The sequence below is a fragment of the Arvicanthis niloticus genome, chromosome 6 (genome assembly GCF_011762505.2).
Source record: "Arvicanthis niloticus isolate mArvNil1 chromosome 6, mArvNil1.pat.X, whole genome shotgun sequence".
NCBI classification, from domain to species: Eukaryota; Metazoa; Chordata; class Mammalia; order Rodentia; family Muridae; genus Arvicanthis; species Arvicanthis niloticus.
This window is the reverse complement of record NC_047663.1, coordinates 62559112-62580551: the sequence shown is the minus strand read 5'-3', so window position 1 is coordinate 62580551 and position 21440 is coordinate 62559112. Positions and strand designations below refer to the sequence as shown.

General features: G+C 42.8%; 1 protein-coding gene across 1 annotated transcript; it reads left to right on the top strand.

Annotated features, from left to right (window-relative positions):
- Positions 1 to 4528: 4528 nt before the first annotated feature.
- Positions 4529 to 21213, top strand: LOC143442795 (zinc finger protein 39-like). Its single transcript, XM_076936744.1, has 5 exons — positions 4529 to 4658; positions 6118 to 6333; positions 12656 to 12782; positions 16486 to 16578; positions 17712 to 21213. Exons 2-5 carry the CDS (start codon positions 6319 to 6321, stop codon positions 19100 to 19102), a joined length of 1626 nt encoding a protein of 541 aa, XP_076792859.1. The 5' UTR covers positions 4529 to 4658; positions 6118 to 6318; the 3' UTR covers positions 19103 to 21213.
- The last annotated feature ends 227 nt before the right edge of the window (positions 21214 to 21440 follow it).

Below are 21440 nucleotides of genomic sequence, written 5' to 3'. Positions count from 1 at the left end.
TGAAAGGATTAGAAGGACTAGGAGGTGTGGCCTTGTTGGAGGAAGTGTGCTGACTCGGATTCTGCTCTCTACTCAGTCGGAGTCTGTTTTACTTGGTGAAAAGCAAAAGAAAACATTTGTGTTCCCAGTGTTGATCACCACCTCCGTTATTGTAAGACAACACCCAAGGTGGTCGACTTAGGGAGAAACACTAATTTTTGCCTCACATTTGCAGACGATCCAATTGATAGTGGACTGTCTTTTACATTTATAGCAAGGCAGTTATTGTGGAGGGAGGTGTGCCAGAGGTATGTTTCCACATCTTAGAAGCCGGAAAGCAAAGAGGAGACAAACCTAAGAAGCCAACAGGAAGATGGGGCTTCAAAGCCACATGTTTGGTGCTGTTTCCTCTCTGAGGCCTGCCTTCCACTGCCAAGAACCAGTTGTCTTCACACAGTCTGTGGGTACATTAAAGCACTTATGCCAAAGCCCTCATAACTGGTGGGGCCTAGAAATATCCTCAGATGCAGAGGGAGTTGCTATAACTACCTGATTATCTCTCACATAAAACTGACAAGGTTACACTGAGGAACCTGTCTGTGTTCATTGCTTTCAAGATGAGAATAAAGGCTGCAGAGATGGCTCGGTGGTTTAGAGCACATATTGCCCTTGTCTAGGGCCTGAGTTTCGTCCCCAGCACCCAAATTAGGTGGCACATTGTACCTCCAACTCTAGAGGGATCCAGTGCCTCTTGCCTCTGGGGACACTCACACTCAGCCATGTGCACATACTCCACCCCTGTCCATACACACACACACACACATTAATGAAGTACCTTCATAAGCCAGGAGTGAGCCGGACGGTGGTGGCACACGCCTGTAATTCTAGCACTTGGGAGGCAGAGGCAGGCGGATTTCTGAGTTCAAGGCCAGCCTGGTCTGGTCTACAGAGTGAGTTCCAGGACAGCCAGGACTACACAGAGAAACCCTGTCTCGAAAAAAAAAAAAAAAAAAAAAAAAAAGCCAGGAGTGGTGGCACACACCTTTAAGCCCAGCATTTGAGAGGCAGAGGCAGGTGGATCTCTGTGAATTGAAAGCCAGCCTGGTCTATAGAGGGAGTTTCAGGATATCCTGAGCTAAATAATAAAGATCCAGTCTCAAAACAAAACTATACACACACACACACATTGAGCTTTGAGACTAGAAAAATGGCTTAGTGGCTAAGAGCTCTTACAGAGAATCCAGATTTGGTTCCCAGTGCCTGTATTTAATTGCTGAAAATTGCCTGTAACTCCAGTTCTAAGGGAGCTAATGCCTTCCTCCAGCTTCTGTGGGTACTGGATGCAAGTGGTGCACACAGAGACAAGCAGGCATTCATACACATACACATTCATACACATTTAAAGAAAAGAAAGTTTGGGGCTGGAAAGATGGCTCAGCAGTTAAGAGCACTGCTGCTCTTCCAATGAGGGGCCTGAGTTCAATTCCTAGCACCCACACTGAGTTGCTGACAACAACCTATAACTCCAGCTCTGAGGGCAGAGAGAGACTCAAATGGATGCCTCCAGCCTCTTTAGGCACCCCTATGCATATGCACATACCCTATCACACACATAATGAATACAACAGTTTTTAAATTGTAGATTCAATGTATGTACATCTGACTACAGAAGAATTAAAAATAAACATGTATAGGTAGACAGGGTAGGGATGGGCTAAAGCAATAAAGTTTAAAGATGCATTGAAGCTGTAAAATGTCTGTTGTATTGTTTAGTTTTGGGTATATATTTTTCTGTAATGAAATATACATCCATATGTAAAATATACATACGTTTATAAAAAGCACAGTCAAGCCAAGTGTGGTGGTAAATACCTATAATCCCAGAAAGTGGCACAGGCGTACTAGCCCTGTGGGGGCAGGAAGAGCAACTCAGTGTCACCTTCAATGTTATTTTCAGCTACATACTGAGTTCGAGACCAGCCTGGGCTGTGTGAACTATCTCAGAAAAAAACAGCCGAGGTTGACAGTGTTAGCTCCTGAGAGCCTTCATTACTGGGCCAGGTGAGGAACTTAGTGTTAGAGTGCTGTTCAAGGATCTGCGAAGCTCTAGGTTTCATATCTGCCCGTTAACAGTGGTTTCTATTAAACAGCAGAGACTGGAGAGGTAGCTCAGTAGGAAAAGACACTTGTGGCTTTTGAAGAAGATAGAGAATCAGTTCCCAGCTCCCGCATGGCTATTTTATAGCTATGTTTTGCTACAGTTCTGGAACATTTTGGCACCTTCTTCTGACCTCCTCTGGGGCCAGGTTTGTTTGTGGTACAATTATATACATACAAGTGAAACACTTATATACATAAAATACAAGTCTTTTTTTTTTTTTTTTTTTTTTTTTTTTTTTTTTTGGTTTGTCAAGACAGGGTTTCTCTGTATAGCCCTGGCTGTCCTGGAACTCACTTTGTAGACCAGGGTAGCCTCGAATTCAGAAATCTGCCTGCCTCTGCCTCCCAAGTGCTGGATTAAAGGCATGTGCCACCACTGCCCGGCTCATAAAATACAAATCTTAAAACCAAGAACAACAAAAGTCTTGTATACCTTTTAGAACCTTTAGAATAGTCAAGGCTAAAGTTATTGAGAGTATGGGAGAGGCTGATTTTTTTCTTACTATTACACAAATGTGTTCATTATGTAAGAATTCATTAGGCTTTTCATGGATGGAAAGCACAATTATTTTGTTTGCATTCTATACATAAATAAAAACTTCAATATTAGATACTGTCTCCAAAAATCCCATGGCAGTTTCTCAGAATAATGAAGGAATTTAGTATTGTCTTACTGTTTGCCTGTCCCATCATCAAAAGGATGGTAATTGTCTCCAAGTCCTAAGCCTCACCAGTAGTTAGTGCAATTTGTAAGTGGTAAACTCACATTTAATTTTTAAAAATGGTGTGTGTGTGTGTCTGAGCAGAAATGTGCAAGTATGAATAAAGTGTCCACAGAGTCCAGAAGACAGTGTTGATTCCCCTGTGACTTGAGTGACAGGGCCTGATGAACTCCCTGGTGTGGGTGCTAGGAACAGGACTTGGGGGCTCTGTTCTTAGGTATGTGCATTTACCAATGACACATCTCTCCAACCCCAACTCTGCATTTTTTTTAAAGATACAATTTTTCCTTGCACTGTCCCAATACCATGATGCTCACCAGGCCCACAGTTAAAACAGTGTTCTTCATCCAGCAGTCACTCTGGTTCCCCTTCAGCTCTCCCAGGCATTGTTCTCTAGTGAGACCAAATAAAACATTGCATGGAGATAGTTGTTGCAGAATAATGTGAAGCATTGTCAAGGGTGAGAGTGAGCGAGACTCCATCTGCACCACACACTGATGTTTTCCGGGCAACTCCCCAAGAGTTTTCTATCCAAGATCTTGACAAGCTTATTTGGACTAACTTGTAAAAATGGGGCAGTTGTATGACTTTGATGTTTTATTTATCTACTTTTGAGACAAAGCTCTTACTTTGTAGATTTGGCTGTCCTGATTTTTTTTTTTTTTTTTAATGTAGACCAGGCGAGCCTGGAACTCACAGATCTGCCTGCCTCCACATCCTCACTGCTTGGACTAACGATGTGGACCACCACCCAGCCTGTATCTTTGTTCTTATAGTCTTTGTGGCAGTTTAAAATATCACGCTTCTACCCAGAGTCAAAAAGTATGGCTCTGGTCCTCTTCTTCTGAATAATAATAATAATCATAATAATGCCGTTAAGAAACTTTGAAGAACGTTATAATTAAGCATAGGAAACAGCCTTCCCTTAACGAACCTCAACAAGAATGGGCCATTCTCTTCCATTTTTCCTTTCACATGGAATTTTAGATTTTGAAGAGGGGCAATTGCTGCCCTATTTCATGTGCCCGTTTGAATCCTAAGGGTAGTTGTGGTACTTTGGTTTTCTTTAACTTAGTGTGCGCCCATTCACCAAGGACCTGATAACGCCCGTCTAGCTAGCTAACTACCTACTAAGTCAGTAGTTTATGTATGAGTGTTTTGCCCTGTGCAATGTGTGTAAAGCTCATAGAGTCCCGAGGGAGTGCTGCTTGTGAGCTGCCATGTAGATGCTGGAAACTGAACCGGATGCTCTGGAAGAATAGTGCTCTTAACCACTGAGCCATGTCTCTAGCCGCACAAGAATTTATTTATTTATGTATTTATGTATTTATGTATTTATGTATTTATTTATTTATTTATTTATTTATTTATTTATATTCTCCGCCCCTCTCCCCTTTCCCTCCTGCCACCTTTTTTCCGCCTTTGATCTGCTTGGAACTCCTCAGAGATCTGTCCACCTCAGTGCTGTCCACCTTTAATAGGTGTGTGCCACCACGCCCACACAGCTAAAACTTTTTTTTTGGCATACAGCAGTTGTTTCTGGGTTTAGCCTCCCAAAGCATTCACTTTAGAGCTTTGATATTTCAGACGCAGCGATGTCACTAGCGAGTGACCGGGATGCTATACTGTATAAACACTCAAAACGTTTTCACAGGCTCTGAGATTGAAAGCCGGACGGCTCCCGCGAACTTCCGGTCTATTTCCGGCGTCGCCATCTTGCTTCCGGTTTCCGAGGGGGTTGGATTGTGGCCTCAGTCCTGCGCCAGCCTGTCTGGACAGTCAGACACCTGCCTTCTGGTGAGTACAGCTCGGTTCTGCCTGCAGGGGCGGGCGCTGTGCGGTGTGCACGAGGTGCGATCCCAGGCGCCCTGTACGGGGCTGAGTTCTCAGCTTCTGTCTCCCTCGGTTCTGACGTGGCTGAGCCGACCCTCCTGGATGCTGCAAAACTTCTTCAGCCGTATCTGACCCCGGGGCCACAACTGCTGTGTCTAGGGTCCCGTTGTCTAGCAGTGACCGCCCTAGATCCTAGAGCAGCCTGACGTGTAGGGTGAACCTGTGCTGGGGCATCTCCTGGCCTCTCCGTTATCTGGAGGACTCTTGTGTGTATTGCTTCTGTGAAGAAGAGTGCACGGTAATTGCACAGACTTTTACTGCAGCAACAACAAATGTCTGCTCCGCTCAGGTGGGCACTTAGGAATGACCCAAGGAAAGACTCCACCACGGTCCAATTTGGTGATCCAGTTGAGTTTATTGGGCTTACTTATACAGAGAGGATGGATAACTCCCAGACCACCATATTCCAGCCCAGTATAGGTGCTGACCTCATGGAGTCACATTCAGTAAACTTTTAATTTCCTGAATATTCTAGCTCACTAGCAAGATGAGAGGTGCCGTGGGTGATAATGGTTGGAATCCCAGTGAAGGTCCTTAACTCTCCTCCTCTCCTACTTTAGAGTGTAACAGCTCCATTACCACTACTGTAGACCTGTGTTACTTGGCTTATTTCATTGTTATGAACTTCTGGTCAGGCTCTGCTCCAAGATGGAGATGGGCGATAATGATGTGCCCAGAGGAAAAACCAAGTACGATGGTGAGCGGTGGAGCGTGCTGTTTTGCACAAATGTGATTTCATTACTTGTGGAAACATGCAAAATTCCCGTGATTCCTGGATCCTGTGGTAATTGTACTTCTTGTTTCTTGAGGAGCCTTGATGAAAATTTAGATGTATGAACAGGGCACGGTAACACAGAACTACAACCATAGCCTGCTTGCATGGGAAACCTCATTTGAAAATTATACTTTTGTCAGACTGAGGCCCTACTGGCCAGAGCACATGACAAGGCAGAGCTAAGGGGCCTTGTGGGAGGGAGCTACACCATCTGTGAACACCACAGGTGGGCTCTGGTTAAACAGTACTTCCAAGGTACTGCAAGAAATAGGAGTCGTGTACAGGTACAGTCCTGGACCAAAGAAAGGCATTTTGCCAAGAAACTTAAATATGTGAACCAAGAGATGTGGGTGGAGTCTTGTGTGGTCCCTCTGTGTTGACCGGAAAATAGGAAATCCTGTTCAAGTGTTGTCTGTAATTTCTGTGACTACATCATGTTCATGATTAAAACATCATGTTCATTAGACATTCTTAAAACACTGCAGTATGTCTTCATGATAATAGTTACTAAGCGAGCAGCAACTACTTTCACTAACCTCTGGGTAAACTATAGGTTTAATTTCTCATTAATTGTGTTCTTTCCATTAGATCTGTGGTGGTGAGTCTCACCTGTGAGACACTGTTCCCACACCGGAGGTATTTTTGTCCTGTTCTAGCTTTTTGCCTCAGCAACTATGTAGAGATTTTGGAATCTATAAAGGAGGCACAGCAAGGGCCTGCTCGCTTCTGTTGCCCTTCTTCTCCAGCTGCGATTGCAGGGTACCCCACATGCCTTAGGGAGCAAGGAGAATGAGTGCTGTTGTGGTAAGTGGTGGTGTTCCCCCTCACCTTGTTCCACGTTGTGGTTTAAGAGCTTTTCGAGATAAAATCAAAATGGAAAAACAAACATAAGAGAAACAAACACAGACGTACTAAGATCATAATGTAGATATAACTATAGTGTAAAGGCCTTAGAGTCATTGGAACCATGCAGTTTGGTCACTGGCTTTCCTGATCCTGTGCCATCTGTGGCAGAGCTTGAACTGACCCCCAGGAAGAGCGTGTGATCAGTTCTCTTGGCCTGTGGCTCCTAAGCAGGCTTCATGAACACATGCATGTTGAGGTATGCAATGCTTCACTCCCAGCCCGGGGGTGAGTGCAGTATTCACACTTGTCACGATTCGCTGCTGCTCAGACACTTGTGTTTCAACAGAATGTTAAATTATAGTTAAATGATAACACTGCTCTCTAGCTGCCTTTCTTGAAACTTCTGCCACATTTGAAACTACCATCCAGGTTCTTCATGTGGAAATTTTTTTATTTCAGGTTTTTGCATGTGTGTGTGTGTGTGTGTGTGTGTGTGTGTGTGTGTGTGTGTGAGAGAGAGAGAGAGAGAGAGAGAGAGAGAGAGAGAGAATATTTATAGATGTGGACAGATGTGCATGTGAGTGCACGTGTGTGCATGTGTGTGCATGTAGAGGCCTAATACAATGTTAGATGTCTTTCTTGATTGCTTTCTTTAAGTGGCAGGGTCTCACATTTCTGGCTGGTCTAGCCTGCCAGCTTACCCTGAGAATCCTTTGTCTCTGCCTCCCAGGTATTGGGATTATAGGCTGCCAATATACTCACCTGGCTTTAATGTTGGTTCTGGGGGAGTCAGGATTCTCTGGTCTTACACAGCAAGCATCTTATCGTCAACGGTCCTTTCAGTTTCTGTCACGTCCCCGTTGATACTTAATGCATGATCATCTCTGTGTTCTGCTTTCGGTTCCTTCCGTCCCACTACAGACTTCTGTGCCTCAGCCCCCTGTTGTTTGACTTCTTACCTGTTCCCATGTGGCTTCTCCCTTTTGCTCAGCTTTCAGATCATAAGTTGGACTCCTGTGTTGATATGCAAAGGCACCCCAAGCTCCCCTGTTCACATTCTCTTCTCGAGGTCAGTTCAAGCTCTACCAGAGACAGCACAGGATCAGAAAAGCCAGTGACCAAACTGCACAGTTCAAAATGAAAGTCACATCCTCCATCCTTTCCCTGCATATGGTATTGATAACAGTAAGGCAGGTAGCTTTTGCCCTACACTAGAAGGAGGTTTTCTTTCCGGACTTTCTTCTTCCCTTGTTGTCCTCTGCTCCCTGAGCTCTAACGTTATGAGCTGCAATCCTGCTGGCTTTGCTTGTTGTTCACTCTTGTGCCGGTGGCAGCAGTGATGCCGTGGATGGGGAGGAAGCGTGGCTGCCTGAAGACAAATGGATGCTTTCTTACTCACATTGGAACTGTGCATCTCTGCCAGGCTGGAAGGGTCTGTTTTCTCAGTGGTATTGTCCGAGTGCTGATGAGCCGTGCTGCTAACAGGCGGGTAGAGTGAAGGCCTTGAGAATACGTGGGAGAAGAAGGCAGTGGGACACCATTTGAGTCATGAGAAAAAAGCACACAGACCACAAGTAAAAATGAGAACACAGATCTGAATATTACATGGCGGTAGACTATGCAAAATTACCAGTTTCTATCTTAATATCTTGACATGTTCTCAAAGAGCACCAGACTTTTAATGGAACAACTCACTTCATAGGAAGCAAGCATGGCTTCGGCCCAGACTCTTAAATTCACAGGTTTTACTCTGGTTTCTACCTTCCTGAAGTTTCTACCCTGGTATAGAATATGGGGATTGACCCAGTAATTACACAAGCTGCAGAGCTAGCTAGATTGCTATCCCCGAGTGGTGAGAGCAGAGTTCTCCACAGGGCTGTATGCACTGGATTAGTATCAGTACAATAACGGATATTTTCCTCATAGGCAGAAACCAGAGTATGGGAATCGGCAGGTAAAGATGAGGAGAGTTCCACACACTTGTCCCCATACCGACTTACACAGTGGTTTGGGTTCGTGGTCAGCAGCCTAGAAGTAACACGGTTGGAAAATTGAGGCCTGAGACATCTAAGGGACAGGAATGTTGGCATACTGTAAATACTGGAAGGAGTAACAATGTATGTGTGCCCTTCTACACCTCACCAGAAGGTGATCTCAGCAAAGGACTCAGCACGTGGAGCCCGAGGATTGGGAACACTTTAGTTTCTATTCCAAGTGACCTTGTGCTCTGCTGGCCTGGATGTCTTAAGGGCAGTGCTTCTCTCCCAAGATCTGGTTCAGATTCTGTTGAGTCTGTGAGTCTGACTTCAGCCTGGACAGTGTTGTTCCTTTGACCTGAGGTGACTCCCTCAGAAGGGCGTTGGTATGCTGGCAAGGTTAGCGAACCAGACTGTTGTACAGCACTGAGAAGCCTGGGTTTGTTTTCTGGCCTTCAGAAGCCAGCCGGCCATTCCTCCTTCCTTGTTTCCAACCTAAAAGCTTGTAGATTTTTTTTCCTGTTTTTATTACCTGGTAAACACTGTTGTTCCCATACAAGCCCGTTAAGACTTGCTGTCCATGCAACCTCTAGCATTTAAATCAGCTCCTTCCTCTGCCCTAGACTCAGATTTCCTGTGTGCTGCTTTGTACTATCCTCTTGTTGCTTAGAAATTACTTTACTTTTTCTAATTTAAAGGTTTGTTTTATGTGGTGAGTGTTTGCCTGCATGTATGTATGTGCAATGTGCTTGTCAGAGTCAAATCTCCTGAAATTGAAGTCAGAGAGAATTGTGAATATGCATATTGATGCTAGGAACTGAGCCAGGGTCCTTTGTAAGAATAGGAGGAGGTCCTCTTAACCACTGAACCACCTCTTCAGGCCCTAAAATTATGTTTAACATTTGTGTGTGTGTGTGTGTGTGTGTGTGTGTGTGTGTGTGTGTGTGTGTGTGTATAGATCAGAAAGCAATTTGTGAAAATCAATTTTTCCATCGCTCATTAATGGCTATGTCATAGGCCTCCACTGTTCCGACTTCTATGTTGTTTCCTGATTTAAAATGTTCACTTTTCACCCAAGAAAAGTGTTGGTCACCACCTACAAGTTTTGAGGTTCCCCAACTAATCTGCAGGTTTTATGGTACGTAGGAAAAAAATTAGGGAATTCAGAAACATCACTGTACTTGTGGTTAGCATTTATGCCTAGGGAAGATTTTACTATAGTCACCAGGGTCTAAGTGTCACCTTGCAGAAACTCCCACTGTTTTCTGTCAGTGGCCTGTGATATTAGCTCTTTGTCAGACAACAGTACACGAAGTTGCGACAATCAGTTAACAAGCAGTGAATCTCCTCCTACCCAGTATGTTTAATCTTTCTTGGGGTTCAGTCACATAGATGTTATTGACCACCCCTGCCCTTAGTCTCCTAGCAAGTATCAGTTCAAGCTTATATGGTGCCTGGTCCTAGCCTGTCTACACAAATGCCTGCTACCATAAGCCTGGAGACTCTCCTCAAGGCCTGAAGGTAAAGGAGAGATTCATGCTCCTCTAGAGAGCTCCCTACTTTGTACTTGAAAATATTTCTAAGTTCTCTACAGTGCCCAGTGCATTGTAAGTGCTGTGTAACTCACTCTTAGTCAACATTATACTTCATTCTCGTTTTACCACATGGCTTCTTTTGTCTCCCTAGCCCCACCTCCTCCTGGTCTTCTTCCCCCTCCAGTGGCCCCATTCTCTAGTGTCACCTGTGTTCATTACCCCCATCTGTCTCCCTCCGTCCCCAGTGCACTTTCATGTTTCTATACAGGTGTATGTGTGGTTTGTATCTATATCCAGATTCCACATAGGACAGAAAATGTGAAGACTGTCTTTCTGATTCTGGCTTATCCCAACTTACAAATTACTTCTAGGTCCACCCATTTTCCCAACAGCTGTTGTCATTCTTTGTGGCTGATTACAATTCCATTATGTAATGCATCATATTTTTTTCATCTGTTGCGGGACGCTCAGAACTGGATCTAATCTTTACTAAAGTCAATATTACCACAATAATCACGGAGAATGGGGCATGCGTCTCTGTAAGAGCCTGGCTCAGACTCCTATGAAGACATTTCCAGGAGTAGAATATCTGAATCATATGGGATGGTTTTTTGTTGTTGTTGTTGTTGTTGTTGTTGTCTTGTTTTGTTTTTTGTTTTTTGGGGTTTTTTTTTTTTTTGGTTTTTCGAGACAGGGTTTCTCTGTGTAGCCCTGGCTGTCCTAGAACTCACTCTGTAGACCAGGCTGGCCTCGAACTCAGAAATCCACCTGCCTCTGCCTCCCAAGTGCTGGGATTAAAGGCGTGTGCCACCACCACCCGCATATGGGATGTATATTTTCAGTATCTATGAGGAACTTCCATATTGGCTCTACAGTGTGGCACTAGGTTAGATGTATACGTGATGCATGAGAACTCCTGGAATCCTCAGCAACAATAAGTGTTTTTCATCGATAACTGCTTTAATGGGTGAAATTGCAATGCCTCTGTCGCTTTTGTTTGCATTTTCTTGGGAGCTGGTGACATAGAACATTTTTTTCATCTACCTGTTGGGCGTCCATACTTTGTCATTTGAGGAGTATCTGCTCATTTGGTTTGCCCGTTTATCAGTTGGATTATTTCTGAGTTTGGTGTTTACTTTTTTGAGTTCTTTAGGCATTGTACATGTTCCTGTTAAATATGTCACTGGCAACAATTTTGTCCTGTTTTGTAGGCTTTTTGCTGTGCAAAATATTTTTAATTCCATGCTTTTAAAGTCTTTTTCAAGCAATTCTGCCTATGCTTCTTATGCCTGTGCTTTTCACAAACTCCTAGCCACTGTTATAGTAAATGTGAAATGCTGAAACATTTCCTTCAAACTCATTAACCAGACAAGGCTACTCAAACAGGGTAGTGGTCGAAGTCTCGGCCAGTGCACAGTAGGACAGAGAAAGAAATACAGGGATACTGACAGAAAAGGCAGAAATGAGTCGTCTTTATTTGCAGGAAGTGTGATCATGTACCTATCACCCTAAACACTCCACCGGGAAATTCTCACGAATGATAACACTTTGAACAGAATGTTAAGAGTAGAAAGTCAGCACCTAAAACTCGAGATGTTCCATAAACTAGTAACAGTTGTACAGAGAAAGAAATCAGTCACGTTTATAATATAAATTCAACAAGCCTAATAATATAATAACTGAATTATGAGGCTAAAGACCTCTATCGTGAAGACTTCTCAATATTGAAGAAATTGAGTAAGACATTGTAAGGTTGAGAGAATTCCTATGCTCATGGATTGGCCTGTAGTTTTTCCATAGATATATGTTTATTCTGAAATATGTTTGTACACACATCTATATGTAAGTTCTCTGTGTGTGTATGTATGTTCATCTTCCTGTTTTGAATCAAAGTCTCTCATGTGTCCTGGGATGGTCTCGAACTTGAAATCATCTTGCCTTCACTTTCCAAGTGCTAAGAAGTCTTGTGCGGTTCTCAACGTCTGCATCTTTTCCTCAGTCACTGAATACAAGTATATTTTCCATTCTTTGTTTAGTGTCCTAAGTTGCTTTAAAGCCATCTAAACTCAGTTCGATACAGTCGGCTGCCTCTGACTTTAAATCTCTAATTCTTGATGTTCTTTGTAGCAGTTGTTGTAAGCTCTTGTTTGTCCAATCGCCTGTTAGGCATCTGTATATCTGATGGCAGACCTCTCAGATAAGCATGTCTAAGATCACTGTAACTCCTGCCCACCACAATGATTGTCATTCTCCCTAGTTTCAGTCTCCTATGTAGACCAGGCTTGCCTCAGACTCAGAGATCCCCACCTCTGCCTGCATGGATTGAAGGTGTTCATCAGCACACTTTCCCTCCATTATAGCACACAGGTGATGTGTATTTCTTTTCAGATACTAGCAATTCTTCTGATTTGAGGAAGGGTGTATAAGGCTACCTATGAAAATGAATTTGGGAGTATATTATGAATGACAGTTTTGGAGTTGAGGCACGTGTTTAAGTAGAAAACCAAAGGAATAATAATAATAATAATAATAATAATAATAATAATAATAATAATAATAACGTGCATATATTTGCTACCTGAGTCACTCATCACCAAGCTAAGGAGTGTGCAGAGCAGTTTGTCTTGGTTTTGGGGGGTGGGGGTGGGATACGTTCCTTCCTTAATAAAGAGTCTCATCTAAGAGAGCCTGTGGACAGGAGGGCCCCACATAGTCCTGTCTCTGACCTAAGGCTGAAGGCTTGGGTTGAGGAAAGTCGTCTCATTACAGGGGTTGGTGTCATTTGAAGATGTGTCTGTGGACTTCACCTGGGATGAATGGCAGGACCTGGATGACACTCAGAGGAAGCTCTACAGGGACGTGATGCTGGAGACCTACAGCAGCCTGCTGTCCTTGAGTGAGTGAAAGTCCCAGTAGTGCTGTTAGAAGCATGTTCTTTTTTTGGTAAATACAGGAGCTACTCCAGTCAGTGGGTAGTGGTTGTTGGTTATGGTTTTTTCTCTCTGCCTGTGGCCAAACCTAGAACCTTGTACTTACTAAGCAAGTACACTGCCTCTAAGCTTTCACTGACATATAGTAACTCCATATTTATAATCAAAGTTGTCATTTCAATATTTGTGTAGTGTTCATGATGATAAGTGTTTTATAAGTCCATAAACTTAGATATATAATTTCTGTCTATTGAAAACATTTAAAACCTTCCCTCTTATCCTCTTTGAATTTCTTTATTTAATGTATATAAATATTTTGCCTGATGGTATGTGTGTGTTCAATGTGTGCCTGGTGCCCAAGGAGATCAGAAGATGATGTCAGATCCTCTCGAACTGGAGTTCTGGATAGGTATAAACGGCCGTGTGTGTGCTGGGAACCAGAACCATATCCTTTGCAAGAAAAACAAGTGCTCTTACCCACGGAGCCATCTCTCAAGCCCCATAAAAGCCTCTCTCTTACTTTCAAGTAACTGTTGTTAACTGTAGTTAGCTTTGTGTGCTATAGGGCAGTGGGAGGTATATTTCCATCCAGCTGTTTCCCTGCACCTGTCAACCACCTTCCTTCCCTCCTTCCCTCCTTCCCTCCTTCCCTCCTTCCCTCCTTCCCTCCTTCCCTCCTTCCCTCCTCCTTCCCTCCTTCCCTCCTTCCCTCCTTCCCTCCTTCCCTCCTTCCCTCCTTCCCTCCTTCCCTCCTTCCCTCCTTCCCTCCTTCCCTCACATAGTTCCTGGGCTTCCCGTGGCTAGATGTTCTTTCTTTATGTTTTAGGCTAACATCAGCTTCCAACCACCAGTGTGACTATGCAGTGTTTGTTTCTTTTATTTTGATCTCCTCGTTCAATGCGTGTCCTTCAGTGGTCCTATGGGAGAAAATTTGGAGCCTTTTCCATAGCTGGATGAGGTCACTCTCTCTGTATTTAGCAGTTTCTTATCAGTTCCTCTGAGGGTGGAGGACACTAAGGTAGATTCAGTATCATGTCTTCTGTTTGTGATGCTGCAATAACTGCAGAGTTCTCTTCAGAACACTCAGGGGGATTCCGTGTGTGTGTGTGTGTGTGTGTGTGTGTGTGTGTGTGTTCCAAGGGTTGTATCCTGTTATATGCAGTTCACTGTTGTGTGCAGTCCACTTTCCAGGATTTTAGGAAACACCATTTTTTTTTACCTGTTAATTACATTTCCAGCAACAGACCTCTGCTTTTCTGTGTGTCCTCACCAGCATTTGCAATGTTAAGTGTTTGATAATCATTATAGTCATGGTGCCGTGAGAGCCCGTTGTTGCTTGACTTGAAATTTTGTGATGGCGTAGGGATGTTCATATCCTTGTGTCTTTGGAGACATATCAGTTGTGGTCATTTGCCCAGAATTCATCAGCTTGTTCTCTTTGATGCCAGCGCATTATATAAACTGGAAGGCAGTACTGTATTTTCTCCTTCTGTGTGTTTTCTTTTAACTGTTCTCAACTGTTAGCTTTTCCTAATTAACGTTTAAAATTTGTATATAATCCTGTTTTTATTTTTAAGGCTTATTTTTATTTTTAAGGTTTTTTTATTTTGTTTATGTATATTGGTTTGTGCACATGAGTGCAGGAGCCATGGAGGCCAGAAGCTGGAGCTCCAGGCAGTTTGAGCCACCTTACATGGGTGCAGGAGCTGACCTCAGTTCTTCTGCAAGCTCAGTAAGTGCTTTTACCCACTGAGCCAGTTCTCCAGCCCCCATAATTCTGGGTTCAGTGCTTGCTTTTGTTAACTTTGTTTTTGGTGTTGGGCTTAAAAAGTTGACCTTTGCCTACATGTATATCCTTTTGTGTTCTTCTTGTGTTTCCTAGTATTGGTTTTATAATGTCAAAGTCTACACTGGAGTTTTTACTTGCCTTCTATATATGGTAAGAGGCAGGCTCACCATCTCTCTCCATCACAAAGCTATCCAATTTCACAGACATTGAGATCTTCCTTCTAAACATTTGTTCTTGCCTTTTGTGAGGATTGGCTGGCTGGGAACCTGCACATTTGCTGTTGGTTTCTCTGTGATGTTATGATGACCTCTGCATTTTCTTCCTGCCTGTGCAAGCTGTTTTGGTAACTGTCTCTTTCAAGTATGTTTTGAGGTTAGGTTTTGATGGTTCTTTTGTTCTTTTGTTTGTTTGTTTGTTTATTTGTTTGATTAGTTGGTTGGTTAGTTTTTGTTTTGTTTTTCAAGACAGGGTTTCTCTATGTCATCCCTGCTGTCCTACAACTTGCTCTGTAGAACAATCTGGTCTTAAACCCAGAAATCCTCTGGGTTGAAATCCTCTGCCTCCCAAGTGCTAGGATTAAAGGCATTCACCACCACACCTAGCCCCTTAGTCTTTTAATTAAAATTTGCAGCCGTTCCAAATGTCACTGGTGTTGGTTATTTTGAAGAGTCCCTTTTTGAAGTGTTGACACAGATGTGGGGAATCAAAGTTTCCTTGTTTCACTGGGCAGATGTTAGGTGTTACAAAGGTGGAATCTTTGTAAGGACTGTTTATGTTAATATGTTAATGGTAACTTCCTTTGAACAGTGTGTGTGTGTGTGTGTGTGTGTGTGTGTCCGTCCTATAAGAAGCAAAGACTTTGTAAATTGAATAGTCTGACTGACTTGCTGCCCCTGGTTGCCTTGAGTAAAAGGACTCCCAGTTGATAGCTTGTCTGACTCCTCTTAGGGCAGTACCAGCTTCTCTAAACATTCCCAGGGCACTTTGAGGACACTACAGCTGTGTGCTCTCTCCCCTGAAGGTGCAGTATAAGCCAGAACAGTTTCAAAGTTTCTAACTGACTTTTGCTCTCATTGGCTTTAGTGAATCCTGGGTGACTCTGAGTCATGTTCTCCTAGGGAATAGAGGGGGAGCATTTCCCTTGTCGCCTGACAGGTGCTTTGACCAATATGGACATGACTTCATTTACAACGTGGCTTCCTGCTTGTGTACAAAGTCACCAGATCCACTCACTTGGACAGCTGGCTAAGAGATTCCCTTCTGTGCTGTCCCCTGGTGTTGTTCCAAGAAGAGGCTTCTCTCCAGTCTTCTTACCTAATTTTATCGGTGTAAGGTGATCTGGAAATACCAAGAATAGAGTAGCAGAGACGAACTGGATCCAAGAAACCAAAAGATTTTTATCATTAAAAAAAAAAAAAGAAAGGAAGGAAAGAAAGAAAGAAAGAGAAGTCTTACTGTTACTGCTCTGCTGCTATTTGTTTGTAATAAATTCTTATCCATTGTTTTCTCCTTAGCTCCCACCTTCCTCTGCTTCCTATTATGGGGTTCTTTTGGGGGGCTGGGGGAAGGGTAGTTCAGAGCACCTGGTTCCCATGTACTGATCTCTCCAACTCCTGCAGTGTCTGGCTAAGGAGGTTTAGATTTTTGTTGATTCAATGGATTTTTAAATTTTTCACTTGCTTTTTTTTTTTTCTTGATCCAGGTGGTCAGTCAGAATAATGCTTTTATTCTGTGTGTATTTCTTTTATTTTAATGTCCTCAGCATTGGTTATAAATGCCATGTTCTCATAGAGTGTTCATGTCAGTCCTATCATTGCTGAGAGTCTGAACCCAGTATTTTGTAATTGAGGTACAACTTGTACACTATTTCCTATTACTAGATCAATGTGACACCAAACCTGAGTTGATCCTGAAGTTGGAGCAAGGAGCTGAGCCATGGAAGGAAGCCGGTGCCCCAGACCAGAGACTCCGAGGTCAGTGAATATGCCCTAGGCTCCAGCCCATAGTGAGTAGTCCAGGCTAGTAAGTGCTCATCAGATGGTTGGTGTGTGAAGTTCTTTTTATTCAATTTTGCCATCTCCAATCTTGAGACTAACTTCTTAATCAGATGCTTGAAGTATCATGTCCAAGGGAAGCTCCCATTGGCAAATGGACCCACCTTCCCTGGTTTTGCTGTGTATTTCCATAGGCTCGGCCTATTCTACTCACTCTACTTAAGCATTTCATTAAGTAGTTGTTCTAAATCTTGTTGTCCTTTTCCCCTCTGTTTTTACATAATCCTTCACTTCAGGCATTTGTTCATGGGGTTATTAATGCACTTGTCACTTTTATTTGAGTCCTCTGGACTCTGGTCTGTTATGTGAGACCAATAGTGGTGATCCATCAAATTTGCCTTATTTATAGAACTAATAACCACAAAAATAGTTTTCTTTAGCTGGATAAATGAGTGAAAAAAAATATAAAGTGTTTCTAGGGCCAAAGAGTTTTGAGGAGATTGTTTTGAAATTAATTTCAGACTAATTTTAAGACTTACAAATTTGGTACATAATTCATAGGTTGATAGGCATTCTAGACTTCAGAGTAGTTGGGATTTTATTAGCAGTTCCAAAGTAACAGTAGTTCTAAGCCAGTATTGAAAAGATAGGTTTCAGGCATTCACCTGCAGAATTCTAACATGAAAAGAGATGTCCAAAATCAGACCGTCATACCAAGATACCAGAAATTCAAGGAGCACCTGTAAAGACACTAAGTAGGGTAGACCAAGGTTTGGTGAGACATCCAGGAGATCTCAGGCATGGAGGCCAAATGAACAGGGCCCTGTTGAAAGGCTATTTAATGAAGAAATTGTAATATATAGTTGGCCTTCAACCTTTTTCATTGTAGAACTTACTCTTCAAGTCAGCAGATTTGTGCAGCGTTTGCTAAAAAGTTTTGGCCTAGCAGAAGCTCTGCAAGAGCAGCAAGTGCTCTAAGCCTCTGAGCCATCTCTCCAGCCCCCATTCTGTAATACTACATTATTAGCCAGGTACCGCTTTACTTTTGTATTAGGATTCTGTCAGAATGGCTTCTGTATTGTTCATGTGGGGCTGCTTTTATTTCCTTTCAGCTCTGCAACCTGTGAAGAGCCTGAAGGAGACCAGATGGGACAATCGAAAGAGACATTTGAGCCACCTGGTAATCACTGGCAATGCATCAGCTGAGGAGAGGGGCAGATTTGGGAAAATATTTAATATGAATTCAAACCATGTTTTGCACCTGGCTGTTAAGAACAGAAGCTCTTCTAGAATGAGGTCTGAGGTGCTTGATACATGGGAAACTGTGTATCTCCCTGGTGGGCCCATTGAGTTGCAGGCTTCAGAGGAACTTGATCATCTTAATTCAACTAAGATTCCAAGCACACCTCCTGCGCCTCTTTGTCTGGATCTCAGTGTTGAAAGTGGGAAACAGCGTGTCCAGTGTGCTCAACATGATGAAGCCTTTGATGTGAACACTGTATGGACGCATACAGTGTTTTCTTTGGGAGACAGCTCGAGGAACGCTGTTGATCAATTGACTCTTAGTGCCCGAGAGGGGACTCACATAAGGGAAGAAACTTTTGATTGTAACATGTGTAAGAAGTCATTCTCTGACAAGTGTAACCATACTCAGCATTTAAAACCACGCCTAAAAAACCAGTGTGGTAAGTGTACTGACCATGAGCCAGCATCCCGTACAAAAAAAGCAGGCCTTCAGCACACGCTGCACGCGTGGGGAAAACCCCGTGGGTGTGGTGACAACGATGAGAAATGTGTGCATCAGATGCCGAAACTAAGGGCTGATAAGAGTGTCTTCTTAAGTAAAGAGAGTAATTGTGTGAAACCATTTTGCCCAGACTCAACTTTCAGTGTGCAGCAGAGACCACACACAGGTAAAAAGCCCCATGAGTCCAATATATCTATAAAAATCAACAACCAGCCTCGTAGACGTCACAGATGTGGGAGAACCTATCAGTGTAAAGTATGTGGGAAAGCCTTTAAACACACACAAAATCTCTATTTACACCACAGAACTCACACTGGGGAGAAGCCCTATGAGTGTAAAGATTGTAAGAAACTATTCAGTGTAAAGTCAAATCTCAGTGTACATCAGAAAACCCACACAGGGGAAAAACCCTATGAGTGTAATGTATGTGGAAACGCCTTTAAAAGGAGGTGTGACCTGACTATCCACCAGAGAGTCCACACAGGCGAGAAGCCCTACGAATGTAAAGAGTGCAGGAAAACGTTCAGTATAAAGTCAGGGCTCATTGTCCATCAGAGAATTCACACGGGTGAGAAACCATACGCGTGCAGTGTCTGTGGGAAACGTTTTAACCAGAAGTCAAATCTCTCCACACATGAAAAGATTCACACAGGTGAGAAGCCCTTTGAATGCAAAAAATGTAGCAAATCATTTAGTGTCAAGTCCTATCTCACTATCCATCAAAAAACTCACTTGTGTGAGAAAGCTCACTCGTGAAATCTGGGAAAGCCTTCTGTGAGGAGACAAACCTCCACAGACATCCTCGTGCGGACACAGGTCCTGTGAACACAGAGATTGTAGAAAAAAGGTAAGCCATTTATCCTCTCCCCATGTACCACAGAGAGGTGAGAAGTGATGATCCCTGTGCACGGAAAGGTTGCAGAGACTCTGTGCATCATAAGTTAGATCTCATCATTAATTAGTGAACTCAAAACCCGAGGAAACCTACCAGTGTGGGATATGTTCAGAAGACTTGTGCCAGATGTCAGACTTTAGCTACTGGGGAAACCCTGCAGGTGAGAGCCCCTCGGACTGTAAGGCCTGGAGCAGTCAGTCTTCAGTAAGACTGGAGAATCTGTGCTGATAGAAACCCTGAGCGTAGCTGTGTGGAGAGCCCTTTAGTCAGAAGTCTTATCTCTGAGAATCTTTTGGGTTCCCACAGATGAGATGTTCTGTGAATGTAAAGAATGTAGCAAAGTATGTCAGACATTTGTCTTCTCTCCATGTGTGTCACAGAGGTTCTTGTCAGTGTAGTCTACAGAACGGTCACTGCCACATGCCAAACCGAGATACACATCAGAGAAGTCTAACCACTGAGAGGTCTTATGAGTGGAAGGACTAGGAAACATTTCCACCAAATCTCGTAGCAGGATCCTCAAGTAGAAAGCTCTGCAGATAGAAAAGAGAGGAAGTCCCAACAGCAGATAAACACTGCAAATCACACATAGCTGAATAGTGTACAGTGCAGTGTATGTGGAGAAACCTTGTCCGAGACGTCGGATCTCAGCAGCCCTTAGGTGAGGAACCCTTCAGCAGAAAGGCATCCTTTACTGCACACCAAAGAAGGCACATGGGATAAGCCATAGCAATTCAGTGTGTGTGTGAGAACTTGGTTCTGTGAGACAAAGACATCTGCCCCCACTAGAGAACCACACAAACACAAAACCCTGTGAATATAAAAACTGAACCAAAAATGAACAAAAATCCTGTGAATTTAAAGAATGTAGAAAATCTTTCATATTTTTGGGTTGTGTGTAAGAACTCATATAGGTAACTGCACACAGTAAGTATAACATAAACAGCTGTGTGTGCATCAGAAAACCCCCACTCCTGAGAAACCACAGAGTGTGATATATATATATATATATATATATATATATATATATGTATATACGTGTGTATATATGTGTGTGTATATATGTATATATGTATATATACATATATGTGTATATATACATATATACGTATATATACACACACAGACACACGACTTTTACCCAATGGAAACACTCTGGAGAGCTCACATGCTGGAAGTATCTGGATGTAAGAATGTATATGGACAACCATTTTATAGGAAGTTGACCTCCATATCAGAGAATTCACAAGAGAGGGAATGCTGTTGACATGAGAAAGCATATCTAAAATGGTTATAGATTTGGAAAACTGTCATTGTGAGAGGTCCTGTATGCACAGATCTCGAGTGTTAAGATTTGCTTTTCTTCTTTTACCTGGGCCCTGGCAGCCTGTATGTGTAATATTAATGAAGAGAACATGTTCGGAGTTTTATCGGAGTTTTAATGTTTGTAATGAGTCAGTCCTTTCCAGCGTCAATCAACCCCAAATGATTGCAATATATTACCCTGAATGTGTCCTCATGGCCTGGAAGGCAGGTAAGTTTATTTTCAATAAAAGGATATAGCAGATGACACTGTTTTAAGGGCATGTCTTATTGGAGAGAGCGGAGGCTTTGTATGTGTTTATAAACCTCTTGTTTGTATGAGTGATATAACATTCTATATGAGCTTTGTGCAACATAATGCAAAAATCATTGTAACCTGTCTTAAAAGCACTTCAGACATAGAACCTTTCATGTTAGAAAGTTCACTCAGGAGAGGACCCTTCTTGTCACCTGTGTATTTTCAAGCCATTTTGTGGATAAAAAGAACCATGAAATTCCAATAAATTCTAAATGCCTTACCTGGCACCAGCATTACATTAAGAAGATCGTAAAGCTTTTTTCATTTGTGGAATATATGTATATCCATAAAACACTGAAATCTTTTTGTGTTGAAATTATTCATTAAAATGACATTGTCACTTTCTAAGAAGTGTCAAGAGTATTGAGATTATGTTTGAGCTGTGTGTCATGGCATGTATCTTTAATTCCAGCACCCAGGAGGCAGAGGCAGTCAGCTATCTGAGTTTGAGTCCTCAGAGAGTTCCAGGTCAGCAGAGCTACATAATGAGACCTCAACTTTAAAAAAAAAATGGTGAATGTGACATATGATGTATTGGTCTACATCTGGGGATATTCATGTTTGTCACACTAAAGTTT

Coding starts and splice junctions, on each gene's coding strand:
- LOC143442795 (XM_076936744.1), top strand. Junction 12,783..16,485: donor CAGCAGCCTGCTGTCCTTGA/GTGAGTGAAAGT, acceptor TCCTATTACTAG/ATCAATGTGACACCAAACCT. Junction 16,579..17,711: donor CCCAGACCAGAGACTCCGAG/GTCAGTGAATAT, acceptor ATTTCCTTTCAG/CTCTGCAACCTGTGAAGAGC.